This window comes from Fusarium sambucinum, chromosome I (genome assembly GCF_050947815.1).
Source record: "Fusarium sambucinum isolate potato_lamoka chromosome I, whole genome shotgun sequence".
NCBI lineage: Eukaryota > Fungi > Ascomycota > Sordariomycetes > Hypocreales > Nectriaceae > Fusarium > Fusarium sambucinum.
The window spans coordinates 251,183-275,250 of record NC_139294.1 but is presented as its reverse complement, the minus strand read 5'-3'; the positions used below and the strand labels follow the sequence as shown (position 1 = coordinate 275,250).

At 46.4% G+C, this 24,068-nt stretch overlaps 7 protein-coding genes across 7 annotated transcripts; 3 read left to right on the top strand and 4 right to left on the bottom strand.

Annotated features, from left to right (window-relative positions):
• Positions 1-322: 322 nt before the first annotated feature.
• FSST1_002790 (fungal specific transcription factor domain-containing protein) lies at positions 323-2,635 on the top strand (the record flags this gene model as incomplete). The annotated part of the gene is made up of 8 exons (XM_083228812.1): positions 323-352; positions 415-589; positions 642-1,012; positions 1,076-1,156; positions 1,220-1,416; positions 1,498-1,893; positions 1,950-2,144; positions 2,200-2,635. 8 exons carry the CDS (start codon positions 323-325, stop codon positions 2,633-2,635), a joined length of 1,881 nt encoding a protein of 626 aa, XP_083086220.1.
• A 159-nt stretch (positions 2,636-2,794) lies between these two features.
• Positions 2,795-5,442, bottom strand: FSST1_002789 (FAD-dependent oxidoreductase; the record flags this gene model as incomplete). The annotated part of the gene is made up of 5 exons (XM_083228811.1): positions 2,795-3,587; positions 3,643-4,331; positions 4,387-4,754; positions 4,815-5,086; positions 5,141-5,442. 5 exons carry the CDS (start codon positions 5,440-5,442, stop codon positions 2,795-2,797), a joined length of 2,424 nt encoding a protein of 807 aa, XP_083086219.1.
• A 1,142-nt stretch (positions 5,443-6,584) lies between these two features.
• On the bottom strand, positions 6,585-8,142 carry FSST1_002788 (uncharacterized protein; the record flags this gene model as incomplete). The annotated part of the gene is made up of 3 exons (XM_083228809.1): positions 6,585-7,323; positions 7,379-7,850; positions 7,908-8,142. 3 exons carry the CDS (start codon positions 8,140-8,142, stop codon positions 6,585-6,587), a joined length of 1,446 nt encoding a protein of 481 aa, XP_083086218.1.
• Positions 8,143-8,760: 618 nt separating this feature from the next.
• FSST1_002787 (uncharacterized protein) lies at positions 8,761-13,515 on the top strand (the record flags this gene model as incomplete). The annotated part of the gene is made up of 10 exons (XM_083228808.1): positions 8,761-9,197; positions 9,245-10,562; positions 10,615-10,824; positions 10,875-11,475; positions 11,529-11,890; positions 11,944-12,057; positions 12,108-12,886; positions 12,940-13,004; positions 13,056-13,330; positions 13,378-13,515. 10 exons carry the CDS (start codon positions 8,761-8,763, stop codon positions 13,513-13,515), a joined length of 4,299 nt encoding a protein of 1,432 aa, XP_083086217.1.
• Positions 13,516-13,618: 103 nt separating this feature from the next.
• Positions 13,619-15,847, bottom strand: FSST1_002786 (chloride channel; the record flags this gene model as incomplete). Its single annotated transcript, XM_083228807.1, has 1 exon — positions 13,619-15,847. One exon carries the CDS (start codon positions 15,845-15,847, stop codon positions 13,619-13,621), a length of 2,229 nt encoding a protein of 742 aa, XP_083086216.1.
• A 789-nt stretch (positions 15,848-16,636) lies between these two features.
• FSST1_002785 (uncharacterized protein) lies at positions 16,637-19,014 on the bottom strand (the record flags this gene model as incomplete). The annotated part of the gene is made up of 3 exons (XM_083228806.1): positions 16,637-17,486; positions 17,550-18,251; positions 18,338-19,014. The coding sequence occupies 3 exons, from the start codon at positions 19,012-19,014 to the stop codon at positions 16,637-16,639; spliced, it is 2,229 nt and encodes a 742-aa protein (XP_083086215.1).
• Positions 19,015-20,589: 1,575 nt separating this feature from the next.
• On the top strand, positions 20,590-24,024 carry FSST1_002784 (uncharacterized protein; the record flags this gene model as incomplete). Its single annotated transcript, XM_083228805.1, has 1 exon — positions 20,590-24,024. One exon carries the CDS (start codon positions 20,590-20,592, stop codon positions 24,022-24,024), a length of 3,435 nt encoding a protein of 1,144 aa, XP_083086214.1.
• Between the last annotated feature and the right edge of the window lie 44 nt (positions 24,025-24,068).

Below are 24,068 nucleotides of genomic sequence, written 5' to 3'. Positions count from 1 at the left end.
CCTCACAAAGGTTTCAAGTAGACAATGGCACATCAATGAAATACCATCACTCCACCTCTTGGAACAACATTTATCCCTCCGTCTTGGCGGAATCTACAACCCGACGAAGCAGTTGGCCATGGCTGCACAATACGCTCAATCACCTGGTACGCGAACAAGAGTCTCGAGAAATAATGACAGAAAACTCTCGAGCCCATCCACTGGGGAGACCGAATTCTAGCCGTGCAACAAGAGCGTGTCTTGTATGCAGATCACGAAAAGTCAGATGCGATGTGTCGGTCCGTGGACTTCCATGTACCAACTGTTCCTTGGACGCGAAAGAATGCCATGTTGCCGAAAGAAAATCGAGACAGTAAGTAAATTACTGTATTCTATCTTTATCTCTATCTTAATCTTGACGAATCGCCTAGACAGCTTCCTTGCCTCGACAAAGCTAGCGTGTCGGATGGAAGTCAGCAGAGATTCACCGCCACAGTGCAGGCGGATCAAGCCACGCAATCCTTTAACATGGCTCAACCACAGCAGGACAATTTTGATATACGTTCCGACCATGGCATGTTTGAGCAAATAAATATTGATTCATCCAACAGTATGTTTCAGGTACTCTGAATTTATCTGGAATGATGCTTATTGACTAATAGCACATACTTTTGATAACATTAACACCTCTCAGAAGTCGACTAGAAATACTGAATCACCAAGACCCAGTGCGGAATCGCATGTTTGCTATCAAGATTTTCGGCATTATGGATTTGTCAAACTAAACAATATAGATTCTTTATCTGCGCAAGACTTGGATTACCTTCAAGCACAGCGCTGCTTCCATCTCCCAGTCAAGCTTGTTCTAGATGAACTCATCAGGCTTTACTTGTTCCATGTCCATCCCATGCTTCCTATACTTGATGAGCAATCCTTCTGGACCAGCTATTTTGAAGTGAAGGAAGGGTCGGATAGCTGTAACAACCAAATCCCACTTCTCCTGTTATGGAGCGCGCTCGTTGCTTCCAGTGGTGTAAGATACGCTCATCACTCTGTTCATCTCATTTCCTGATCGTCTGACTTTTTTCTCCTCAAGTTTCTTTCTCCAACCTCTGCTATATCTCTTGGATATTCTGATGTTCGCAATGCACGAGCAGGGTTCTACCAGAAAGCCAAGGTGATTCCCTTCCTTCCCATCTTCTAACGCCAACGAGGATGAGACAGATTTAACTCCTGATAGATACTTTTCGATATCGGGTCAGAGTCCTCATCAGTTGTGTTGGGTCAAAGCGCCCTCCTTCTATCATTTCAGACATTTTCCCCAAATCTGCAAAACTCTGGAGACAGCAGCATCTATATGGGATCGAATACCATCTGGCTTAAGACGGCAGTTCGACACGCTCAACTGGCGAATGCCGAAACGATATGCCGCTCTCCGTTAGTTTCCACCACTTCCTCCGGTATGGTAGGCTCGACTATTTTGATTAGACTGTGGTGGTGTTGCATCATTCTTGATAGAGTGATAGCCTTGGGTCAAAGGCGAGATCTTCTGATTCCCAAAGATTACCCACTACCGAGATATTCCTGGTTCGAGGACGATTTACCTTGGTCAAGGGCACAAATGATGGGTATCAAACAACATTTCACCTTGCACTTCATGTGTTCACTTAAACTTTGCGCAATTGCGACAAGTATCCTCACACTAGACTATCGCCCGCAACAACTCAAGAACAAAACGTCATCACAGCTCAAAGAGTCCATGGAGATACTCGAAGAGAGCCGCCATTCTCTCGAACAGTGGCATAGAGCCGCTATGCTTGATATCCCTGAACTAGGAGACAGTCAAAACTCTCATACTAGTTTGCAACACCCGTCGCTAGCGGCATACACGAGGACGTTAAGAATAGGATTTAGGTACAATCAGGTTTCACTACTATTCCACTATACAATAGCTAACATGTTGTGTCAAGTGCCGCCAAGATGTGCGCTGGTCACCGAGAACTTCTATTGACTACAAGCATTTCAGCTACCGGAGATGAGACATTGGCTGCTCTTACCAACGTGTCAAGAGCAGGACAGGAGATCCAGGGCGCAATTTTAGAAATATCAGATTGCGTTATAGAATTCATACAGCTTGGTCTTATTCCTCACTTGTATGTTGGAATGTAAGTACTCTCTCGCATGAACTTCTGAAAGTACTTGGTTGACTCAATTGATCAGCGCTGCATGTGCAGCATTGCCATACTTGATGCAAGTACTGGACTTGAAGATATTTCGTCATTCCAGCCCCGAAGCCAAGTTGACCGATCAATATCACCGCCTCCGCTTACTGACTGGGGCGGTAAAGGAATACCAAACTCGTTACGGCGGAATGGAACTATTTGGCAGCGCGATACAGTTCATTATCACCAATTTTCAGCTATTGACACAGCCCATGTCAGAAAGCGTGAGGTATAGTAGTTGGCAAGACGTACTGGTTCATGACCCATCTCTCTACATGAGACTTGTATTGACTCTTGAACATTGCACGACAACAGCGACAATTCCCACCGTTCAGCAACTAGCTACTACTTTCGAAGGAATTTTCACCATGCCCACGCGTCAAAACTCTGGCTTGAAGCAGATCGACGACCCAACATCTACAATAGGAAAATAAAACAGCATGTCAAAAGAAATCATTTTTAAACCGGCGTATATAACATATTCCTAGCCCATTCTGGCAAACGTACATAAGTAGTATGTTTTTTGTCCATCCCCGTCTAAAATGTCTAGCCCCCCCTCGGTCCAGTATTCTATTCTCCTAGCACAGAGTCCTTCAGTTAATAGCAGTGATTCGTCGGTTCATCCTCATCAAGGCTTCCTCCCTCCACCCAAGAAAGCCGATATGCACAGCAGCTGGACCAAAAACTGGTTGCGTAGCTATAACTACTAAAGAAGCTGATACTGCTTCCTTGGTGGTGATATAGCCTAGACGGCGTAGATCGAAAGTCCGGTAGAGGCTGTTGACGAGGACAGAAGCGGCGTTTAAGAACATATCTCGCTTAAAGAATGCGAAAATACCATCTTCTAGCCGAGGACCACATGTGCCAGAGATCAAAAAGCCGAGTTTCCCAAATACGCCAGAAAAGTCAAGATCGGGACTCGATGAGATGCGATAGAGTGACCAAAAGTGAACAAGTGCTGCAGTTGTTGCTCCGGCAGCGTAGACGAGTCTCAAAACTGAGTGTGTTGCCTCCTTTTCCTGTCTAATCTCCTTGTTGCGTTTCGGCTCGGTTTGGATGGATGTGTTGGTGATTTTCCGGCTGTGGAGTAGGCTCGATACTCCGGCAGTGATAAGACTGACATAAACAGGAAATGGTTGCCAGAAGCCCACGAACTTTTGCCAGGTATTCCTGTTCTCGAAGGGCCATAACATAAGCGCGGTGGGGAGGATAAATCCAAGGCCTATGCCGGGGATCAGTGCCTTGGCGGCTCCATTGGCGATTGAGTGCCTGGAAGTTGTTCCTACGGATCCATGGAAACCTTGTTCCAGCACGGATATCAAATGGTAGAGCGGGGCAATCTGACCAACTCCCTTGATTTGATATACGGCCCCAAAGACAGATGGGCTACGTAGTCGTTCGGTCAGTGTTTGTTTTTTGTACAGTTTAATGAATAACTTACAAGGAAGTGAGGAGTCCTTTAGAGCCAACTCGATAGCTTTCAACGGTCCAGTCAAGAGTGGTTGATAAAAGAAGAGGTGTGAAGGAAATCCATTGGATTTGCGGCGCCTTACCAAGTGCTGTAAGGGGAATTCCAAATACAGCCACCAACATAGAAAGAACGTCATCCACAATTTTGACGCCTGTGTATGTCTTGACCAAAGTATCGCCACCAAAGGTGGTTGGGATTTGTAGTGATGTTAGAATTTGAGAAGCTAGCCGACAAAGCACTCCTTGGCTCAGGACTCCTAAGCCAACAGAAAGCCAATTCGAAGAAAATGGCTGAGCGGGAAGTTCATCATTGTATGGAAACGTGTGATCTCGCTGAGGTATCGGAATACTGTTTAGTCGACTGGCATTGACTAGCTTGCTGGCTGCTAACTGAAGCGACGCCTCAGTGTCGATGAGGTGAGGCAAAAGAGGGGCGACTATAGCTTCGAACGGTGTTGCTAAAGCGTGCATCTTCTGGGTGTCATGGGAGTCTTGGAGAAGCCACTTGACGCGTTCAAAGCGCTCATCTTGCACAGAATTGAAGGCGGCAGTAATTTCTGCATTGTTCCATTCCGGGCTCGTGTCTGAAAGCAAATGGTTCACTAAACTGGCAGCAGTCTCCAATGCAGAGTTGCCTCCATGTCCAGTTAATGGCTCTAGCTATACAAAATGGTCAGTCAGAAAACCAGATATATCATGATGTGAGTTATCATACCTTGTGGGCGGCATCGCCGATTGTAATAATGCGGTTAAAGTGCCAATTCTCGAAGACGTGCTCATGGAGTGGAGTTAACGTAGAGCTTAACTTAGCTTCATAGATTTGACCGAAGCAAACATCCGGCGTGATTTTATCTGTCGCATGCTCTTGTGCAAGTCTTTCCTCGTCTTGTTTAGTGTACCTCGGAATATCATTACCGAAGAGAGGAGTAGGGAGTCTACTAAAGAGAAACCAGTATATCCTTCCTCCAGGTCCGGTGATAACCAGGTAGGAGAAGTTATCGTTGTAAACATACTGCACACCGCTCGAAAGCGCCTTAATCGGACGTGAGATGCCAAAGATGCACTTGTAATAACACGGTACCTCTAGAACGTGTGTTAATTAGTAAAGTCGTTGGTTTGAGTACGATAGTGATGGGTTCTTACTTGACCATTCATCAGTGGGGAAGTACCCAGGGGATGTCTTGTTTCCAATGCGCCACATCTCTCTGCGCACAGTACTGTAGACTCCATCGGCGCCGACAACAATATCCCCTTTGAAGACATCACCCTTGCTTGTCTTGACTTGGACACCTTTATCCAGCTCTGTAACAGATTCAACTCTTTGCCCAGAAAGTATAGAATCTTTGGACTTGAGGTTGTCATACAAGGCTTTCAGCAGCATCTGCCTGTCGATAAAAACGGTAGGATATCCGTGTCTGCAAGAGAGGACTTGTTAGTGCAACACAGCTATTGCTAGAATCTGGACGTACTTTTCAGTGAGAAGATTATGGATGTTCCGGTAACACCTTATTACAGAGCCATCTGATCTTCGAATGTTGGACTCGTTGAGTGGCATATCGATAAGTGACAGGATTCCTTCAGCACATCCAAGTTGATCAAGAATTCTCAGTCCGCTGGGGTGTAGACCAATACTTGCACCAACTTGGGGTGCAATTTCGTCATATGCCTCCAGTACGATGTAACGTATACCGACCTTCTCTAGCATGTTGGCAAGGGAAAGGCCGGCGACGCTTCCGCCGACTATAATGACTGTACGCTCAGATTCATCCATGATCTGGCCGATTGGTGAAAAATGATGGATAACTTGGCGGGAGGATTTCGAGTTGTTTAATTGATCAAGTAGCCGGATTGTCGCTCGGTTTTATTCTAATCTACAACCACAGGATACTAGATTCGCGGAAACATCAAAACCCCGAAGATCCATCTTCGGGCTACGGACTAAGTTGCATTGTTTCGGATATCCTGCTTGATCATTTGAATGATGAAAAAAATGTAGCAGTGCTACAAGGGCATGGTTAGGAAAGCAGGATTACATGCATGGGCAACGTCAGTCAATGCCCACTACTTTGACGGAATCAAGGGGAAAATACGATTAAATCTCAAGTCCTGCAGATTATCCAGGTAAGACATGGATCTAGGTTTGGCTGTATCTCTCTCGGCTCCACTATCACCTCGGCAGATGTGGGTTGGTTTCGATTCACAAATGCAGATTCAGACCGGGATCTTGAATCCCACCAGATCCCGTACATCAGTGGTAGTCTACAACCGAGCTCTATTGGTATATTTTCCGCCGAGCTCCGACTCGGAAAACATAAACCGTCGTGCCGATGCCGTTCCCATGAATCATAATGGTACGTTTTCGTATACCGGCTTCGACTATATTGAACAACCCCTACTCAGGAATTATGATAGAGAGTATACACATTGATGCCGGAGTGAATAGTTAGGGTTTACGGAAGATAACGGTATAGTGAATAAAACGAACAGCTCTCCATGGAACAAACAAGAAAAACATCTAGAAGTCCTAAACATAGAGGGATAATAGAGACATAAAACTCTGTCTGGATATATGACAATCCTAATTCTGGGTACTTTGTACTTTATGGTCTTGGTCACGAAAACCATGGAATGAACGCATGCTCTTGATTGAGATGACCATTCACCTTGGTAGACTCGAAACAAACTATTAAACGGCTGACCCACACTGGCCCGAAAGCCCCACATTAGCCGAACACCCTGGGCGGGATATCCCGTTAAAGCTTTTCACCGGAATCTTCAACCGTCTCATGCATGTGAAACTTCAGGATGCTAAAGGCCGTATTTAAAATAGTAAATTCTCCGTTTTTCCACTATCGACTTCACATATTAAAATATTCCAACCATCGGAATAACATAGAAATTTTATATCAACGTTCAAAACAACAGCCAATGCTTCTCATGAGTTGACATATCACACAGCCAGTCCCAATTCTCCCCATAATCGTCACCTACCTCATGTATCCGTGCATCTCTCCTCTCCCAAAGTTTCAAAAGAACCATTTCCGCCCCTCTAGCATTTGCACAAAGTGTTAAGCCCCATATCTTATCCAGCGTCGACAAAGTCCATGCTCTATGACTAGGCATGGTGCTTGCAAACCCGGCAATGACAACAGGCCATGTTAAAAACTTGAGATAAACCGTGTTCCGTATAGGCATGAAAGCGGTGATTAGATCATCAGTGATAGGTAAGAGGTACTGTGTATCCTGAGTGAGACTGTACAGAAGACGGGAGATGTATATCGCTGCAGATGTCTTCCAGATAAGACACATCTGTACAACAAGATGATTGGGCACAGTGTCCAAGTATTTTGTGGTTGGTATAGCCCTTTCCGTCCAGTCTATGCAACTGAATTGTTGGATCTTTACAAGGTCAGACTTCAAGTTTCCAATTGCTAATGTGCGTTCGGAAGTGATTGATGAATCCGACATCACCTGTCGTGCCGTTCTTGACATTGTTGTCGCTGAAGTAATTAATTGTAGTATTGCCACAGGGCAAACGAAACCGTTGCCGAATACTAGGCGTGCTTCAGGTGCTGTTGTCAAAAGTGTTCGCGTCGTGACTGACGTCGATATGATGCCGGGTGGTACGAATGTAGAACCGAATATCTCAAATCTGTTAGTCATGTATTAGCCTTATCTAGAAAGGTATGTGATTTATGAGAACTTACAGCATCAACTCATCCACAAGCCCTTCCAGAGTAGCACTGCTCTGGATGCCAGCTTCGAGCATCTTCTTTGCACCTTCCAGGTGAATAGCCCATGATCCCGCGCCTGTCTCAAAGCATTCCAAAAGAGCAAGAGTAATAGCAATTCCAAAGGTCTGAAACTTGTCTTTCTGGTCAGGATCTTGCAAAGCCGTTGAAAGAAACTCCAGAGCTTTCTGTTTATTAGATATACAATGATGTAGTAGTTGTGACTGGAATGGACTGAGTTCTTGATGGTTGATTTGGCCGTTCTTTGCCTGTATAGCATGAGATAGCATGATGGGTGAGCCAATTGAACCATGCATAGCATGAAGTGCTGCCACAGCCATCATGGCATTTGCCACACCCTCGGATGACCCGACAAGAGTTATGAGTTCTCGATACGGAGTCCAAGCTTCATCGCTGATGGTAAAGACAGAACATACTTTTCGACTAACTTGACGTTTAGTTAGCTACAAATCTCGATATCACGGAGTGACCACAGAAACCATACAATAATCTAGTAGGTATCTATTATTATAACCCATATCTTGAAAAACAGGGTCAGTGAGTTGGGTTGGCGGGGATGCTGTTATCGATAGAGGTGACATCGTACTGCATGTAGGTGTGGATGCAGATGACTGTGATCGCGGTGAGGGCTCATATTCTAGAACGACCAATTGTTGTCGTTTTTTCCGCGGACATGTAGAAGAAGTAGTAGGACTTGATTCATATGCAGTATCCTTCATAAAACCTCTGCTTGCAACACCGCTCATCCACTTCAATGGTTTACCATACCCTGGACATTGCAAGCCATTAGAGATACATTTTCTGCAAGCCGGGATAGTGGCATCACATTTGAGGCGGCGACGGTGGCAAGTCCAGCATTTTTTAGGTGCTGTAGACATTAAAATTAAAGGATATAAACTCTAGCCTGGTCAGGCCTTCAAATCGATAAAGTGATGATGGTACATGTTTTGATTATTTCAGTTCAGAATTAGTAATGCAACGTGATTGAACCTTCGGAATAACAGATAGTCCATTAAGGATTGAGTCATCGTAAGCCGCGGAATGCGGACCGATGATGCCGATCTAGACCGATGTTTAAGCGACAAACGTAATCAAGCCCCACTTGCCTAATTGGAGCAACAGCTAGCAATGCCAAGACGACGCTATTTTGCAATTGTACATAAAACTACCACATGGAGGCAATGATATGTAGAGCCACATTTAACCTTGTTTCTTCACGAACCGGTATAAAATGATGGAAGGAGCCACAATGTTGAAGGATCTTTCTTACATCTTTAATCAGGCAAACAAGCCGACCTAGAACCACCATCAATACATACCCTGTTACATAACACACCATGCCACCCACCCTCGTTACCAGGACCAACACCCATGACCACCACAATCACTCAGAAACATCTCGAGAATCTCAAGAGGGCGTCACTCATGTCACAGTCGACGATGAAATCGAACACGCAGTTGCAGGACTCCACAGAGCCGTCACAGAGCCCCATGCCAATTCCGCGGTCCAAGATTTGGAGAAATATCTGCAAAACGACCAAGGAAGCCCCGGTCCTCCACCGTTAAGCGTATGCTTCAAATCAGTCACGACATACGGTAGAGCAACAGGCGCTGCTCCCATCAAAACAGTCAAAGACGCCATCTGGAGAACCCTGACTCTTCAAGACATTTATGAATTGACATTTAAAAAGATCTTGTCGCCTGCCAAAGCTGAAGATGGACGGCCGTTGATCCGAGATTTCTCAGGGGTGATCCGGAATGGACAGATGATGCTGTAAGTCCAATCTATATTACTGCCATATATCTACTAACCTTCGATAGTGTACTGGGCAATCCTGGCTCGGGATGCAGCACATTTCTACGCACCATTGGAAATGATCACAAGTCCTTTCTCAACATCAAGGGCTCAATTGACTACTCTGGCCTTTCACCACAGGAAGTCTCAAAGAATTATCGTGGCCTTGTCACATATATTCCCGAAGATGATCTTCATCTACCGACATTAACCGTCCGCCAAACCCTCGACTTTGCGCTACAAAACAAGACACCGAAGCGATGGATACACCAAGCGCCGCGCTTCATTCAAGAGTTTGGCAAGGCATTCGGTATGACACATGTCATGGACACGCTGGTTGGAAATGAGTATATCAGAGGTGTATCAGGTGGTGAACGAAAGCGTGTCTCAATCTTGGAATCCCTGGCATCTGATGCATCTGTGAATGCATGGGATGGATCTACTCGAGGACTCGATGCGTCCTCTGCCGTTGATTTCATTCGGTCTTTGCGTATCATGACGGATGCTTGTCATCGAGCGACAGTAGTATCGCTCTACCAGGCTTCAGATGCTATATGCAATCTCATGGACAAGGTTATGCTAATCGATGAAGGACGAATGCTCTACCAGGGCCCTGTCAAAGACGCAGAAGCCTACTTCTACTCTCTAGGATACGAACGATTACCTCGACAGACATTGAGTGACTTTCTCACGAGCGTTTCGTTGAGCGGCGAGGACAACATTCGAAAGGAAATTAGAGACAAGGTTCCTCGTGGTGCTGAGAACCTTGAGAGAGCATTCCGCGAAAGTCAGGCATTCCAAGATGTCCAAGACGAAATCAAACTGTACGAAGCAGAACAGAATGACAATGACGAGTCTTCAATGAGCGAACAGACTCCCATGCCAAATGCTTTAGCAACACACACCAAGAACAGCAAATCGCGCTTCGTCCGTCCCAAATCGTCTTACAACACCTCCTTCTTTCGCCAAGTCTACCTCTGCGCCAAGCGTGACTTTTGGCAACTCAAAGGCCACAAAGCACCCTTGATTTCCAAGTACATCTGCATTGTCGTCTGCGCTTTTCTTCTAGCTTCCATGTTCTACAACATGCCAGCAGATTCCGGTGGTGTCTATTCTCGAGGTGGATTCTGCTTTTATTCTTCTGCGTTGGTCGCTTGGTTCCAATTGGCTGAGTTGGATGCTGCGTTCCATGATAGGACGGTAGTCAGTCGTCAGAAGAGGTATGCCATGGTTCGACCTAGTGCTGTGGTTATTGGTAAGGCACTACTTGATATCCCTTTGATATTTCTTCAAAGTGCGATATATTCTATTATTGCTTACTTCCTTAGTGGATTAAGAATGGATGTAAGTTCGACACCACCTTTGATCATCGACGCGTCTACTAACAAGCAACTAGGCTAGTGCGTTTTTCATCTTTCTTTCGTCAGTCTTTCTTTGTGCCATGGGCTTTACCGCTTCGTATCGCGTATTCGGTGCCATGTCTCCTCAACTAGAGGTCGCACTCAGATATTGCGGTGTCTATCTCATCATTGCTATTGCATGCGGTGGTTACGTACGGTCTGTTGGGCGAATGATTGCCGATGTGCCTTGGGTAGGCTGGCTGGCGGTAAGTTCCATGTTCAATCCAACCGTCATTCTAAAGCTAATCACTTCCAGTACCTAACCCCTGTCCCCTTTGCCTACGAGAACATCATGTCGGCTGAGTTCAAAGGTCGAAGCTTCCCGTGTGAATCCAACTCTATCATCCCCGCGGGGTCGGGCTACAATGATCCAAGCTTTCAAGCATGTGCATCAAAGGGGTCTATTCCAGGTCAATTTGACATTGACGGCAACGAGTACCTTCGGAGTGAATTCGGCTTCAGCTATGGCAATATCGGCCGAAACTACGGTATCCTACTCGCATTCATCTTTGGCTTCCTCCTGATCAACATGTTGGTTGTGGAGCACGTGGATTGGGTACACAGTGGTGGCTCAATCCTTGAATATGCGGGATACAGAAAAGCTGCAGCCAAACCTACTCGTGACGAAGAAAGCGTTGAGCAGCCGCAAGCTACAAGTGGAGTGACCGAGTTCACATCCGAAAACAATTCAAATGAGAAGCTAGTTCAGTCTGGCTCGACGTTTACTTGGAAAAATATTCATTATACTGTTCCATACCAGAACAGCGACAAACAGCTACTTCAAGATGTCTCTGGCTACTGCGAGCCTGGAAAACTACTAGCTCTTGTCGGAGCATCTGGTGCTGGTAAAAGTACTCGTAAGTTTATGATGATGTCTTCATTTTCTGGTCGAAACTAATACTTTTCACAGTTCTCACCGTCCTTACTCAACAAGCTACCGGTACCGTTACAGGCGAGATGCGAGTTGACGATCAGCCCGTCGATTCATCTTTCGGCAGTAGTGTCGGCTACTGTCAGCAAATGGACATCCATGTTGAAACCAGCACTGTTCGAGAGGCTTTTGAGTTCTCGGCGCTTTTGCGACAGAGTGCTAGCACAAGCGACGAAGAGAAACGAGCCTACGTTGACAAGATCATTGACGTTCTCGGTATGAATGAACTGCAGGACATGGTAATAGGCTCTTTATCGCTAGAGCAGAAGAAGCGCACAACCATCGGTGTTGAACTTTGTGCAAAGCCAAGTCTGCTATTGTTCTTGGATGAACCTACCAGCGTGAGTACCCAACTTAAACTATTTTTTCCTGGACAATACTAACTTTAGACCAGGGCCTTGATAGTCAGGGATCGATGAGTATTCTTCGACTCCTACGACGACTCGCTGATGGCGGGCAAGCCATTGTTTGCACGATTCACCAAGCAAGCCAGGAACACTTTGATCTGGTGAGTCCTATCACGCACAGTGGTTGATCTCTAACGCTGACTATCTCCAGTTTGACAGAGTTCTTGCACTCAACCGCGGTGGCAGAGTCTACTATTTCGGAGCTGTCGCCAAAGTTCTCAACTACTTCTCAACTCGTGGCGTCCATGTTCCCCCTCACAAGAACGTAGCAGACCTTTTAATCGAGATTCCTGTGCGAGAAAAGCCTCCAGCGGGTGAAGAAACATGGCCTGATGTTTGGAGCAAGTCCTCCGAGGCTGCTCAGGTACTGGATACTATTGATGGGTTTACAGCTGCGAAAGAAAACACCAACGAAACTCAGAAATCCGCTCACGCTAAGTCTGGCTTTGCCTCCTCTACGTTGAGACAAGCCACCCTCCTCACACACCGCACACTAGCCCAGTACTGGCGCACTCCCAACTACATCTACTCACGCCTTTACGCCTGTGTTGTCCATGCTGCCCTCAATGGTCTCATCTTTTTACAACTCAATGACACCGAAGCAGCCATGCAGTACCGTATTTTCTCAGCATTCCTGGTTCTTATGATCGTTCCCGAGATCATTAACGCGACGGCAATGATGTTTGATGAAAACCGCAATATCTGGCTAGGACGCGAATACCCTAGTCGTATATATGGATGGATGGCCTTCACTACAGCGCAGATTCTCGCTGAAGTGCCATTTGCGTTGGCTGGTGGTTTGATGTTTTATGTCTTGGTTTACTTCCTTGTCGGCTTTCCTTTGGGTGTCGCAGCTGGATACACGTTTTTGATGTTTATCCTTTTTCAACTATTCATCACTTCTTGGGGACAATGGATTGCTGCTCTCAGGTGAGTTTCAAGTCTGGCTTGATATGTTCATAACTTACTAACTTATGATCCAGCGCGGATGCATCGATGGCTGCGAATATCATGCCTTTCTTTGTAATAGCTGCTGAGCTCTTTAACGGTATGAATGGTCTCTCGGATTGTCTACCCTTTGCTAATCAGTGATTACTAGGTATTCTGCAGCCCGCATCCCTCATGCCAGACGTTTGGCACTACACACTTTACTATTTAGGACCATTTACCTACTGGATTTCTGGAACAGTGGCCATCATTCTTCCTCGTATTGCAGTCCAATGTGCGGATTCAGAGCTCATTCGCTTCAACGCTCCGTCAAACTCGACTTGTGGAGCTTATGCGCAAGACTGGCTGGATACCACAAAAGGCTACCTTGCCAATCCTGATGCAACTTCGGACTGCGGATATTGTCAATATGCCTCTGGCGAAGAAGTAGGTTTACATTTTCGCTTTCATTGAGTATATACTAACCGGCCTAGTACCTGTCCACGCTTCAAGTTCACGCTTCCGATGCCTGGCCTTACTTCGGTATCTTTGTCTTGTTTACTGTTACCAACTATCTCTCTGTGTATCTGTGGGTATACTTGAAGTCTGTCAAGGGATGGCTCCCCTGGTAAAAGTCGAACGTTACACACTGGGAGTAGCTTGATAAAGCAGGGGGAATTTAGATGATAGAAACTATATGTATAAACCAGTAAATGCAAGTAATTTTTGATCTAGCTACCTGTATCGGTCAAGGAATGACAACAGTTGCTTAGTCGAGACCACTCCCAACACCATCGCTGTATCCTCCTGGGCAACAACCAAATAGCTGACTCCCAGCTTTCCAAATAGCTCCACTGCATACTCCAAAGGTGCCTTAGATGGGATAGTTAATGGGCTCCTGTCGATAGCCTCTGACAGGCCTGCTTCAAGAATCGACACTTCCGAAGACTCTTCAATACCATCTGTCTTCTCGATCAATTGTAATGCATTTTCCAATTTCATCTGCGAGATATATCCATGACAGATCCCAGATTCGTTGACGAATACAAGTCCAGAGTCTGTCAAGCCTTTGTTCTGCAACTGTAATAATTTACTTCGAAGGACCGAAGTATCAACTCGATAGTCAGATCCAACAGACACAATCACGTCGCTGATTACATCTTTTGAAGGAATGAGCACATCTATCGTTGCGCTACCCTCATTGTCCCGAATTTCTCTGACTTTTTTGATAGCCACTTCAGCATCCAAGAAAGGATGCCCCTGCAAATGCTGGGCCAGGTCATAAACACCATCAGCGCTAATAGCATCAGCTACCCATTTGGCAGTAAGGATGGCAATCATGAATGAGGGTATAAAATTAACCTCCCCCGTGAGTTCAAACATGATGACAGCCAAACTGACAGTCATCCTGCTGACTCCAGCTAGGAACGCTGCTGACCCAACCATGGCGAAGACACCTGGTGAGATATCGGGAATAAGCTGACCGATCGTCCGACCGAAGAGGGCACCAGCGTCCATGGCGGGTATAATGATGCCAGATGGGACTTTGCAGCCAAATGTGATAGTTGTTAGAAGGAGCTTTACGAACGTCCCAGAGATCAACCATGCGTAGTATGTTCCTTTCCCGGTGAGCTTGGCTTCTTGCTGACAGATCCAGTCCTCCTCGATGTCATTACAGTCAACCAGAAGTCGCTGCATGACAATATCTCCTGTTTCTCTGATCAAAAGATTGGGAAATTGAAGTACGGCAGTGACTAGTGTGACAAGCACCAGCTCAAACACAGGGCTATTCTTGATGAGAGGAATTTGTCGGAACGACTTGGCCCAAAGAAAGTTGGCTCTGCAAAATACACCACCAAAAATGCCGCCGCAGATCCCAAGGATGATAAAGACAAAGTAATGGAGAGCATCGTAATTGACACCGTAGTTCGTCTCAAAAAGAACAAGCTTGCCTGTTCCTGTGGGATTGAGTTCCTTCAAGACAGCTGCAGCTACAACAGAGCAAAGACAACTTCGCCAAAGGACGCGACGAGGGAAGTGAGTGCTGATCTCCTCGTAGCTGAATAGAACACCGCCAATAGGGGCACCAAAGGCGACAGATAGTCCCGCTGAACAGGCTACGCTGAGCATTTCCCTTAACTTTCGCTGGTTGTTGGCGTACTTTGGAAAGCAGATGGTGACGAGATACCCAACGCAAGCTGATATGTGTACAAAGGGCCCTTCTTTTCCTAAACACATGCCAGTTGCGACAGCGAAAGTTGCTCCGACAGCTTTGACGATAAGGACTTTGAGGTCGAAGAGATGAGGAATAGCGAAGCCAGAGAGAACTGTTTTAATCTCGGGTATGCCGCTTCCTGCTGCCATATACATGGTCTTTCCACCACACTTTCCAACCTGCTCTGTGGCTATTGTCTCTTGGCGTTCGTTCTCAGGCGCAACAAAGTTCAGTGTTGACTTTGTAGTCATAGTGACGCTTCCAGCGATGATACCAAAAGCCAATGCAGAGCCCACGTAGATAGCGTATGAAAATACATAGCTCTCTGTCCATGGTTTCCAGCCCTGGCAAGTCTCCTCAAAGGCGCAGCATGCTCTACGGCTAAGAAGCGGGTTTCTGATACAATATCCGTATTTCCAGTCCGCTACTGTCTCAACACTAATGTCTACCACAGTTGCGACAGATGCTGTGAGAAGGCCAATAGCAAATGCAGCGAACCATCCTTGCGAGGCATCCCAGAGTTCAGCGATGCGATAGCGGATTCCAGAACGTATGTTTAGACCTGAAACATCGCGCCTTTGGCTGTCTTTCATAAGGTCTTGAAGCCAGTCAATTGTATGGTATTCATTGTAGGGTACATCCTCTTGAGCAGTATTTGGTGTTGGCGGGATGGGATGCTGTTGAAAAGGTATTAAAGGTGTCGTTTCCGTAGTGTCACTCTCGTTCCTAATTACCGAGTCAGAAGTCATGTTGTAAAAGGATGGCAAAAAAAGGCAGTACAAGGGTGAGAGATCCTGAAAAAGAGGGGCCTTAAAGCATTAATAAAAGTCCAAACACAAACCGTATCAAGGCAGATATTTCATCATCGCGAATTGCCCCGAAACAATGCAAAGAACGTAAAACAAGTGACGTCAAAATTTGGCATCTCCGGCGCACGTGAGAAAATTATAGCAGACCGCCGATCGCCATGTCCTCACGTGTGATACCCAGCGAATGGACGTCGGAACGCTTGGGGCGCTTATATCCATTATTCCAGATGAGCATGACTATTGGGAAACGTGGTGGTGGGAATGACTCAATTGCTGACGATCAGATAAATATCATTGCGGATGGTAGGTACTGGTTTCTCCGGGTGGTTGATATTTTATCTTGGTTGCCATGTCGGGGACAGATAAGAGGAAGAAGTAAAATTGCCACTATCTACAACCACTGCTGGAAGGGTGAATAAATCCATAAATCGTTAACAATTGATGAGAAATAGCAGGTATTGCTATGATTACTATACTACCTGCAGCTGGAGAATAATAAGATACGTTTTAAAGTATGAACTACTAAGCTGGGCTCCGCGGAGATGCATAATTGTAATTTACACGCGTGACACCTGTCACATGATAGTGCTTGTTCTATTATCCATCTATTGAATAATAAAAGTAAATCTGTATCCATAGATCCATGTTTGACAAACCACATTAAAGCCTTTATCCTTAGTGCGTACTTGTTACCGGTGTAGAGTGGGAAGTCAAAAGGCACATCTATGACTAGGATTTCGGAAACACCTCGGTCCAGGTTTCCTTCTCGCCCACGACCATGGTATAAGATAATTCCGCGTAACTCTCTGCAGCCGAGCATAGTCCAGGAGCAAGCTGGCGATAAACATTCGCCAGGTTGTGAAATGCCCATGGCATCGCGTCATTTGCAACCCCCCATCGTTCAACTTCGAGTCGCGGCCGCTCCGTAATGTCGTTGGGCAGAGTTGCAATGATACTGTGTCCCAGAGCCTCCAAGCCCTTGAGGATCATCTTGACCGCATCCTTCAGCTGGTACTTCTCCAGCAGGCGGGCGCCGAAGGCGAAGTAGAGTTCATAGAGATCTAGCCGAATGGCGCAGTCGATGTTTGTTGGGTAGGTCTCCTCGAGAGCCTTCATGAGCCGACTTGCCTTTTTTTCGTTGCCCGAGCCAGGGTGATTGAGAAGCCCCTTGAGGTTGTTGACAAGGGTTTTGCGTCTCTGAAAGACAGAGCTAGACGTGGCTTTCTTATTCAAACATAGCCGGCAGTCGCACGTGAACCCCCAGTTGTTCAAGCCCTTTTGGGTCTCTTGGTAAGACTCGAAGGGCACAGGAGGACGATAGCAGAAAAACAGTTCAGTGTCAGCAGGGAGGTCCCTCGTCGCGCGTACAATCTGCATGTCTCCGATGAACGAACGTCGACAGTTGCCCACACAAGAATGATTGATACGAGAAGCGAGGAGCCAGATACCCGTGGTTGAGTACCCGAAGACCTTGTCATCTATCATATCCCTATCTCTGGATGTTACCTGGTGGAATGAATCGCGGCTCGTTCTCGGAGCACCAAAACTATTAAGGGAGATAATTTTATCCACCAGGAATCTGAGTCTCAGTTAGTCGTCTAGCCCAACTGACTCACCAGCCAAATTGGCATAAAATACTCACGAATCGACTACAGGGGTTCCGTCTGTCTCCAAGACCGTAGCCTTTTGGTAACCAGCGTGGTGAAGGTCTCCAAACTCGGCGGATAACGATGAGTTGTGGTACAGTTTCTGTACAATAAGAGTCAAGAGTCGTGCTTGGCCACCCACTACCATTCTCTTGGTGGCAAGATTCATTAGAATCTTGGTCTGTTTTGTGGATTCTTCATCACCGGCAAAGCTGTAGGAGAAGGCCTTTTCACAAAGCAGAAGCTCCCCCGCTTTGACCGCCTTGGTTGTGAAGAGCCCTTTACCCCGCCCAGGCGACTCTCGAATCTCTACCGGAGCTGAGAAAGTGGCACAGTCGATGAAGGGAGGTGACTTTTTCGCCTGCTTATACATTTGCTTGGATTTATACTCGCCTGTTCGCTGTTCGTTGAGGCGCTCGTTGACCCGATCTTTCTCGAAGTTGGCTGCCTTGTTTTCAGGGAACGACTTTGTGAGTTCTTCCAGCATCTCGAGACTCTGTTGAAAGTCGCCGAGCCCATACAATGCCTTAGCCTTGCGGAAGAGATATTTTTCGGGTGAAATCGCAGGATCGATGGCTTTTTCGGCATCCAACAAGGCCTGCTTTGGTCGGTCCAGGTTTAGGTTCACAAATGAGCGATTGAGAAAAGCTATTTTTCTCTCTTCAAGATTTCTACCGACTTGAATAGCTGAAGAGTACCTGCATGGATGTTAATTATGTGCTCTCGGTCGTCTTACTGCGCGGCCTGATCTTCAGAGTCATACAAGCCGAGGTGAGAAACGTACAGTCGTAGTGCTTCTGCCCATTTCTTGACCTGTACAGCGTCGTTGCCTTGCTTTCGAATGTCTGTGCTGTTCTCATCCGATATCACCATCGATGGCCTCCAGTGCGAGGGAATGCGGTCGTCAGTTCTGTCCATTCGGATAATATCACTAGGGTGGTCGACTCTTAGCGAATATGCACCGTCTGTGGCACATTTGAAGAAAGGCTCTTTGACGATGAAGACCATGTTCGGACTGAGGATCTCAGTGGCAGGAATGATGGTCTCTTCAGGCTGGTGATAGAGCTGCAGCAACACAGCGATTCCCTTCTCATCCTCCACAATGGCCATCACAGCCGTCATGCGGTCCGGGGGCGTGAGGACTCTGATCATGGTCTTCTTCCCTCGATGATGGGTTTCTAGTCTCATGTCGGAGATCATGATGGGTTCCAGGTCATCGGCGGACCTGATGCAAGGTAAGTAAGGTGCTGGGACCTGCGTGGTAGCAATTGTGTTTTCTTCCTGGCGAGGGCGAAATGAGATGGCCATAAGCTTCATCAAGAAGGACGAGACGAGTTGTTGCGGAGGGGGGTGATCTCGCACAGCTTCACCCTTTCTTCGGGCTGCTCGCTCTGCAGCGCCCTGAAGCTGCTTCAAGTAGCCGATGTACTGGCTCTCATTTGAGACGTCTTGGACATCCATCTTAGGATTCAGAGCTGAATAATTCGGGCTGCGTTGGCGTAGAAATATTAAATGTGAGTGCAGCTCGAACTTTAGGTCCTGAGTCACTTCTTAAATGATCATTCGGTGGGCTGTAGGTCGAAAGAAGAGACAAAGAAAAATGTCTCATCAGGTCATGGCTATGGTAGGCCTCCCACTGGGGGGCCGCATATTTGTGACTAATCTTGTGTAGCCGATGCTGTCCATCTGTTGGTCAACAGAGTTACGAGACGTTACCCCTCTCGCTGTTTTCCCAATTGGAAACTGAATAACCACAGGCAGATAATCGAATCAACAATCTTTCTAAATGCAGGATTGCTTGGGCCAAGTTCCTCATCTTGGGTTAATGGTAATCCTCGGCCGCAATCGAAGTCGTCCCCTTCTTTTATAATATGGCAAGCAAGATTACTGACATTGTTGATGAAGAAAATCCCGATGCAGTGATTGCTTACCAGCCTTCACTGCCTAGAGAGGTACTAGGAAAATTGAATTACCAAGTCTGAGAAACTTTAGCGATAAGCTGCCTCTGATGCGCTTGAAGGGTATCACGAGCAGGATCACGTGATCATATACATACATGTACATCTCTTTCTTGTCTGCAGTCCTTCATCTTAGATCTCCGATCAATTCAATTATCACTCTTATACTTCATTAGCCTTTTATGTATATTTTTGAGCAGCCGATGACGCGTGACTTCGTCAATTTTGGCAAGACGAAGTATATGATGTTTTAGGCGATATGTGTACGTGTCCCGCTGTCTCGTTTCTCGGAGTTCTATCAGTTGATCCTTAACATGACGCCGCATACACGTCTCCTCTCTCAAATGTGAGACAAGCGTTACTACATCCTGCCCATATAGAAAGACAAACCCATAAGTAGTCGGTGATGTAGCTCGATGCAAATAGGATAAACGTCAGCGAATAGCGACCTAATAGCGAGGTCAATTAGGTCCAACATGCCATTCGGTTCGCCCTGTTTAGCGACAGGGATACAGGGAGTACAGCCTCACTTTCACAAGTGAAACAGGTCATTGGCTACAAACAATTTTCCACATTATTTGTATTGATCTATGGCCGATAAAAGTATTAAACTCTACCAAGAATCTCCCATCATCCACTCTTTAGAACTCGCACCCCTACGTCCCAAAAGAGTTACGGCTCTGTCACAATCCGAAATGGCGGTTGATAGTACCTGTAAATATAGTCTGCGGTGCTTTGGACACAAATTGTAAAGAGTCGGGCAAGCAGTTTTCAAAATCACACTAGCTATTGCTTCGACATGCCAGGTAAACGCTGAGAAGACGAGTGAAGATAAGTATTATCCAGGGTGCTGGATTAGAGCCATGGCGGTTAATTTAATCACTTGCTATCTTATCAAAACGTGATTGGTTGCACTTTCCACCTCCATCAGCAAATATCAGGCAGCCATGCATGTCGAACAGAGCGTCATCAAAATAAGAAATGAAGTTTGCGGGGTATTTCAGCCTGATAAAAATCCTGACTTGTTAACTCTACAGCTCTTATCCATAGAGCCACAATAACATTCAACTTTGACAGTATGACAGGTCTGGAGCCGCTCGCAGCCCTGGGTCTTGTTTGCAACGTCGTTCAACTCATCGAACTCGGGACAAAAGCGTCCATCCTCTGCAAGAATGCATACCGGACGGGTGAGATTGATCCATGTCTCAGCGGTTATGCCGCAGACCTTGTGGACTCCGCTTCAAGCTTGACCCAGTCTTTGAACGCCTCACAAGGCCCTCTTACTAAAGATGATTCAAAACTGCTGCATCTTGCTCAGAGTTGCTGTGACGCTGAAGCGGAGTGGAGGCAGAAAACCCCAGCTCGCTTCTTTTCTCAGCAACACATACGAAAACGAGATCGTGTTGGCGCGGTTTTCAAGGGCATCATCAACAAGTCTGAGATCAATCGTCTAGAAAGTCAATTAGACAAAGCTAAAGAGGCTTTGGAGACAGGTCTCCTCGTAAGAATCTTGAAACGCCAGGACGTCTCCCAAGCTCAGTCAGTGGATCTGGAAGACAAGCTCCAGACTTTACTTCGGCTGGGGTCCGTGGGAGAAGAAAAACTCCATAAGCTCATTCAAGAACAAGTCAATCTCGTCATTGCCCAAATATCAGACCACCTTAACAGAGCTGCGGCCTCGACCAGACTTCATATCACAAAGGAGCTTGCTGATCATGAGTCCCGGATTAAGTTACATGCGGATCAAGGCACAAGCAATCTTTTAAAAGAAGCTGAGGCAGGAGAGGACAGGCGGAAGGAAAACGAAGACTATGAGCGCTTTCTTCAAAGCTTTCGCTATAGTGATATGAATGACCGAAAAAACAATATAGATGCGCGTCATCAATCCACATTCAAATGGATCTTCGGAAATGAGGCTACAGACACGGATTCAGAGTCGGGTAGTGATCTAGCATCAGACAAGGATAGCGACTCAGACTCGATGTCGAGTTTCTATGGCTCCCATTTCGACGCCGATAGGTTTGTCTCCGATAGCTTTGTAAGATGGCTCACATACACTTCGGAAGACTGGTACTGGATCAGCGGAATACCTGGGACAGGAAAGAGTGTGTTGATGAAATTCATCATCTCGAGTGAATACACAATGGACTTGCTCCGACAATGGCAACCTGAAGTTCAAATCCTCACGCACTTTTTCTGGAAGGCCGGCAGTCCTATGCAATCTGGGTTTAAAGGTTTCTTGTGTTCCCTGGCTTATCAACTAGGCCGCCTGAATAAGGATGCAGCTTTGAAGGACCTCGGAAGACAACGAGGTGGGAATGACAAGGTTGATCCTACTGATTGGGATCCGGAAGAACTTCAACACCTTATCGTTAGTTATCTAACCCACCCGGCGCAGCCAGTCTGTCTTTTCATCGACGGTCTTGATGAGTTCACTCACGAAAGTGGTGTTCATGTCCTTATTGACTTCCTTGAGAGCCTTCGAGGGTATCCACGACTCGTCAAGATATGTGTGTCAAGCCGCCCGGATCAAGCCATACGCCAACAATTATCCCGCGATCCTGACCTGAAGATGCAAGATCTAACACGACATGACATTGAATGTTACGCTTCGTCTATCCTCAACCAAGCCGTGGCAAGGTTGTCATCCCCGTTCGACGGTGATGTTGAATCCCTTGTGAATTATATCAGTTACAAGGCAGAGGGAGTTTTTCTTTGGGCAATTCTAGTGGTCAGGTCAATCAGAAATGGAATCGCGAGGGCAGACTCACCGGAGTCGATCCAAACAATGCTTTCGAAAACGCCCACAAAACTCTACGACTTGTACTTTCAAATGTGGGAAAGAGTAGGCGAGGACAAGGTCTATTATCAGGATGAAATGACAGTGATCCTTAACATTGTCGTCATGGCCTGGCAGGTAGGAGAGTTCAAGGGAAGCAGTAGTCTAGCATTAACGGGAACGAAACTTTCTCTCTTGGAGTTAATGATAGCGTCAAGCAACGACCTATGGTCCACACCCATTGACTCGATCGGCAACTTGTCAAATGCGAAATTGGAGCAACGTTGCAATGCATTCCGAGACAGAGTACCGATAATAACAGCAGGTCTCTTAGAAATCGAGGGATCAAGTGAGAAATACATATCTGAAGATAGGAGGAAAGTGGTTGATAAGTCAAGGGAAACGGTTTTACGGCATACTTTCACCTTTGTACAGGCCATCCATCGAACTGTTTTCGACTTTTTACTCGAGTCTGACGATGGGAATAAAATTTTACGAAGCTGCAAGGTATCCACAGAAGGGATATTCACGAGAATTGCCAGAACATGCCTGGTAAGAGATTGTATCTGGCCGGAATTTGATTCCATGAGATGGTACCACGGAGCCGATGAAAGAGGCGTTGGGGCATGGAAAGAAGCGAGAAATCGTCTAGACAGTCACCTCTATTCCATCTTAAGATGTAGGGATATCATGACAGAGTCGACGATGACTGAAATGCTCGATCTTATCTGGGACTTTCATTTGCGAATGGTCAGAAACATCCCATTGCACCCAACGGACGATACAGAGCTACTGAGATGCAGATCCGACTACCTGCAAGAAATGGCGGACATGGGATTCTATACCTACATGTTGGAAGATCTCAACAAATTAGCGAGTGAAGGGCGACTAGATGTACTACGTCAAATTCTGAACGCCGCCTGCCTTGGCCTTGACAATCATACAATTGATGATTTCCTATGGACTGGAAGAGCCCATACAATCCACCATATCATCAAAGTCATTGTCTCTTCTGATCATTTCGATTTCTTGGTAGAAGATGAGATCTTTATCAGCAACGACGTGGTGGCAAGGACTGCGATAGCGTGGAATCTGGTTGCGGGTATCGATCTCTTATGGGCCGCTCAACAAAGCCGGACGAACGACGGACATTGGAACTCAGATCGTGGTCTTGACATAGTCAGAATGGTCAGTGATTTCCGCCAAGTGCTTTGTCTAGGAGACAGCCTTCTCATTGGATTGGATTTCCAATTTATATTAGGCATCATTCTTCCTCCATTTCCTATCACCATCACGTGCAATTACATTTCATGGAAGTCGGAAATCCGACTCATGGTGGAAGTCACCATGTCAATCCTGGTTCAAGTCTTCCTCCGACAATTCGTCCAGTATGATGCATCTTTCCCACGTCATGAGGTCGAAAAAACACTTGAACTCAAGTCTTTCCCTCAGACTATAAAGCCCATCATGATCGAAAAAGAAGGACACGTTGTGGAAATCTCAAGAGCGGACCAAAGTAGTTTTGAATCGTACTGCCAGACGGTACTACTCCCAGACGTGTGCAGGGCTGGCAGGAATGGTTATAAAGACACGATGACGCTGCGTGATATCGGCTTGAAGCTCATCAAGGATGCGTTCCCCCGAGGCAAAATAAGAAATGACGTGGAGGAGGGATATGGACCGGGTGGGTTAAACTTCTATCTCTGCAGCGACTGCACTGCTGAGAGAAAGTAACTCCGCGATTGACATGGTCAGGCTGTCGCGTGCAACCACTTCAA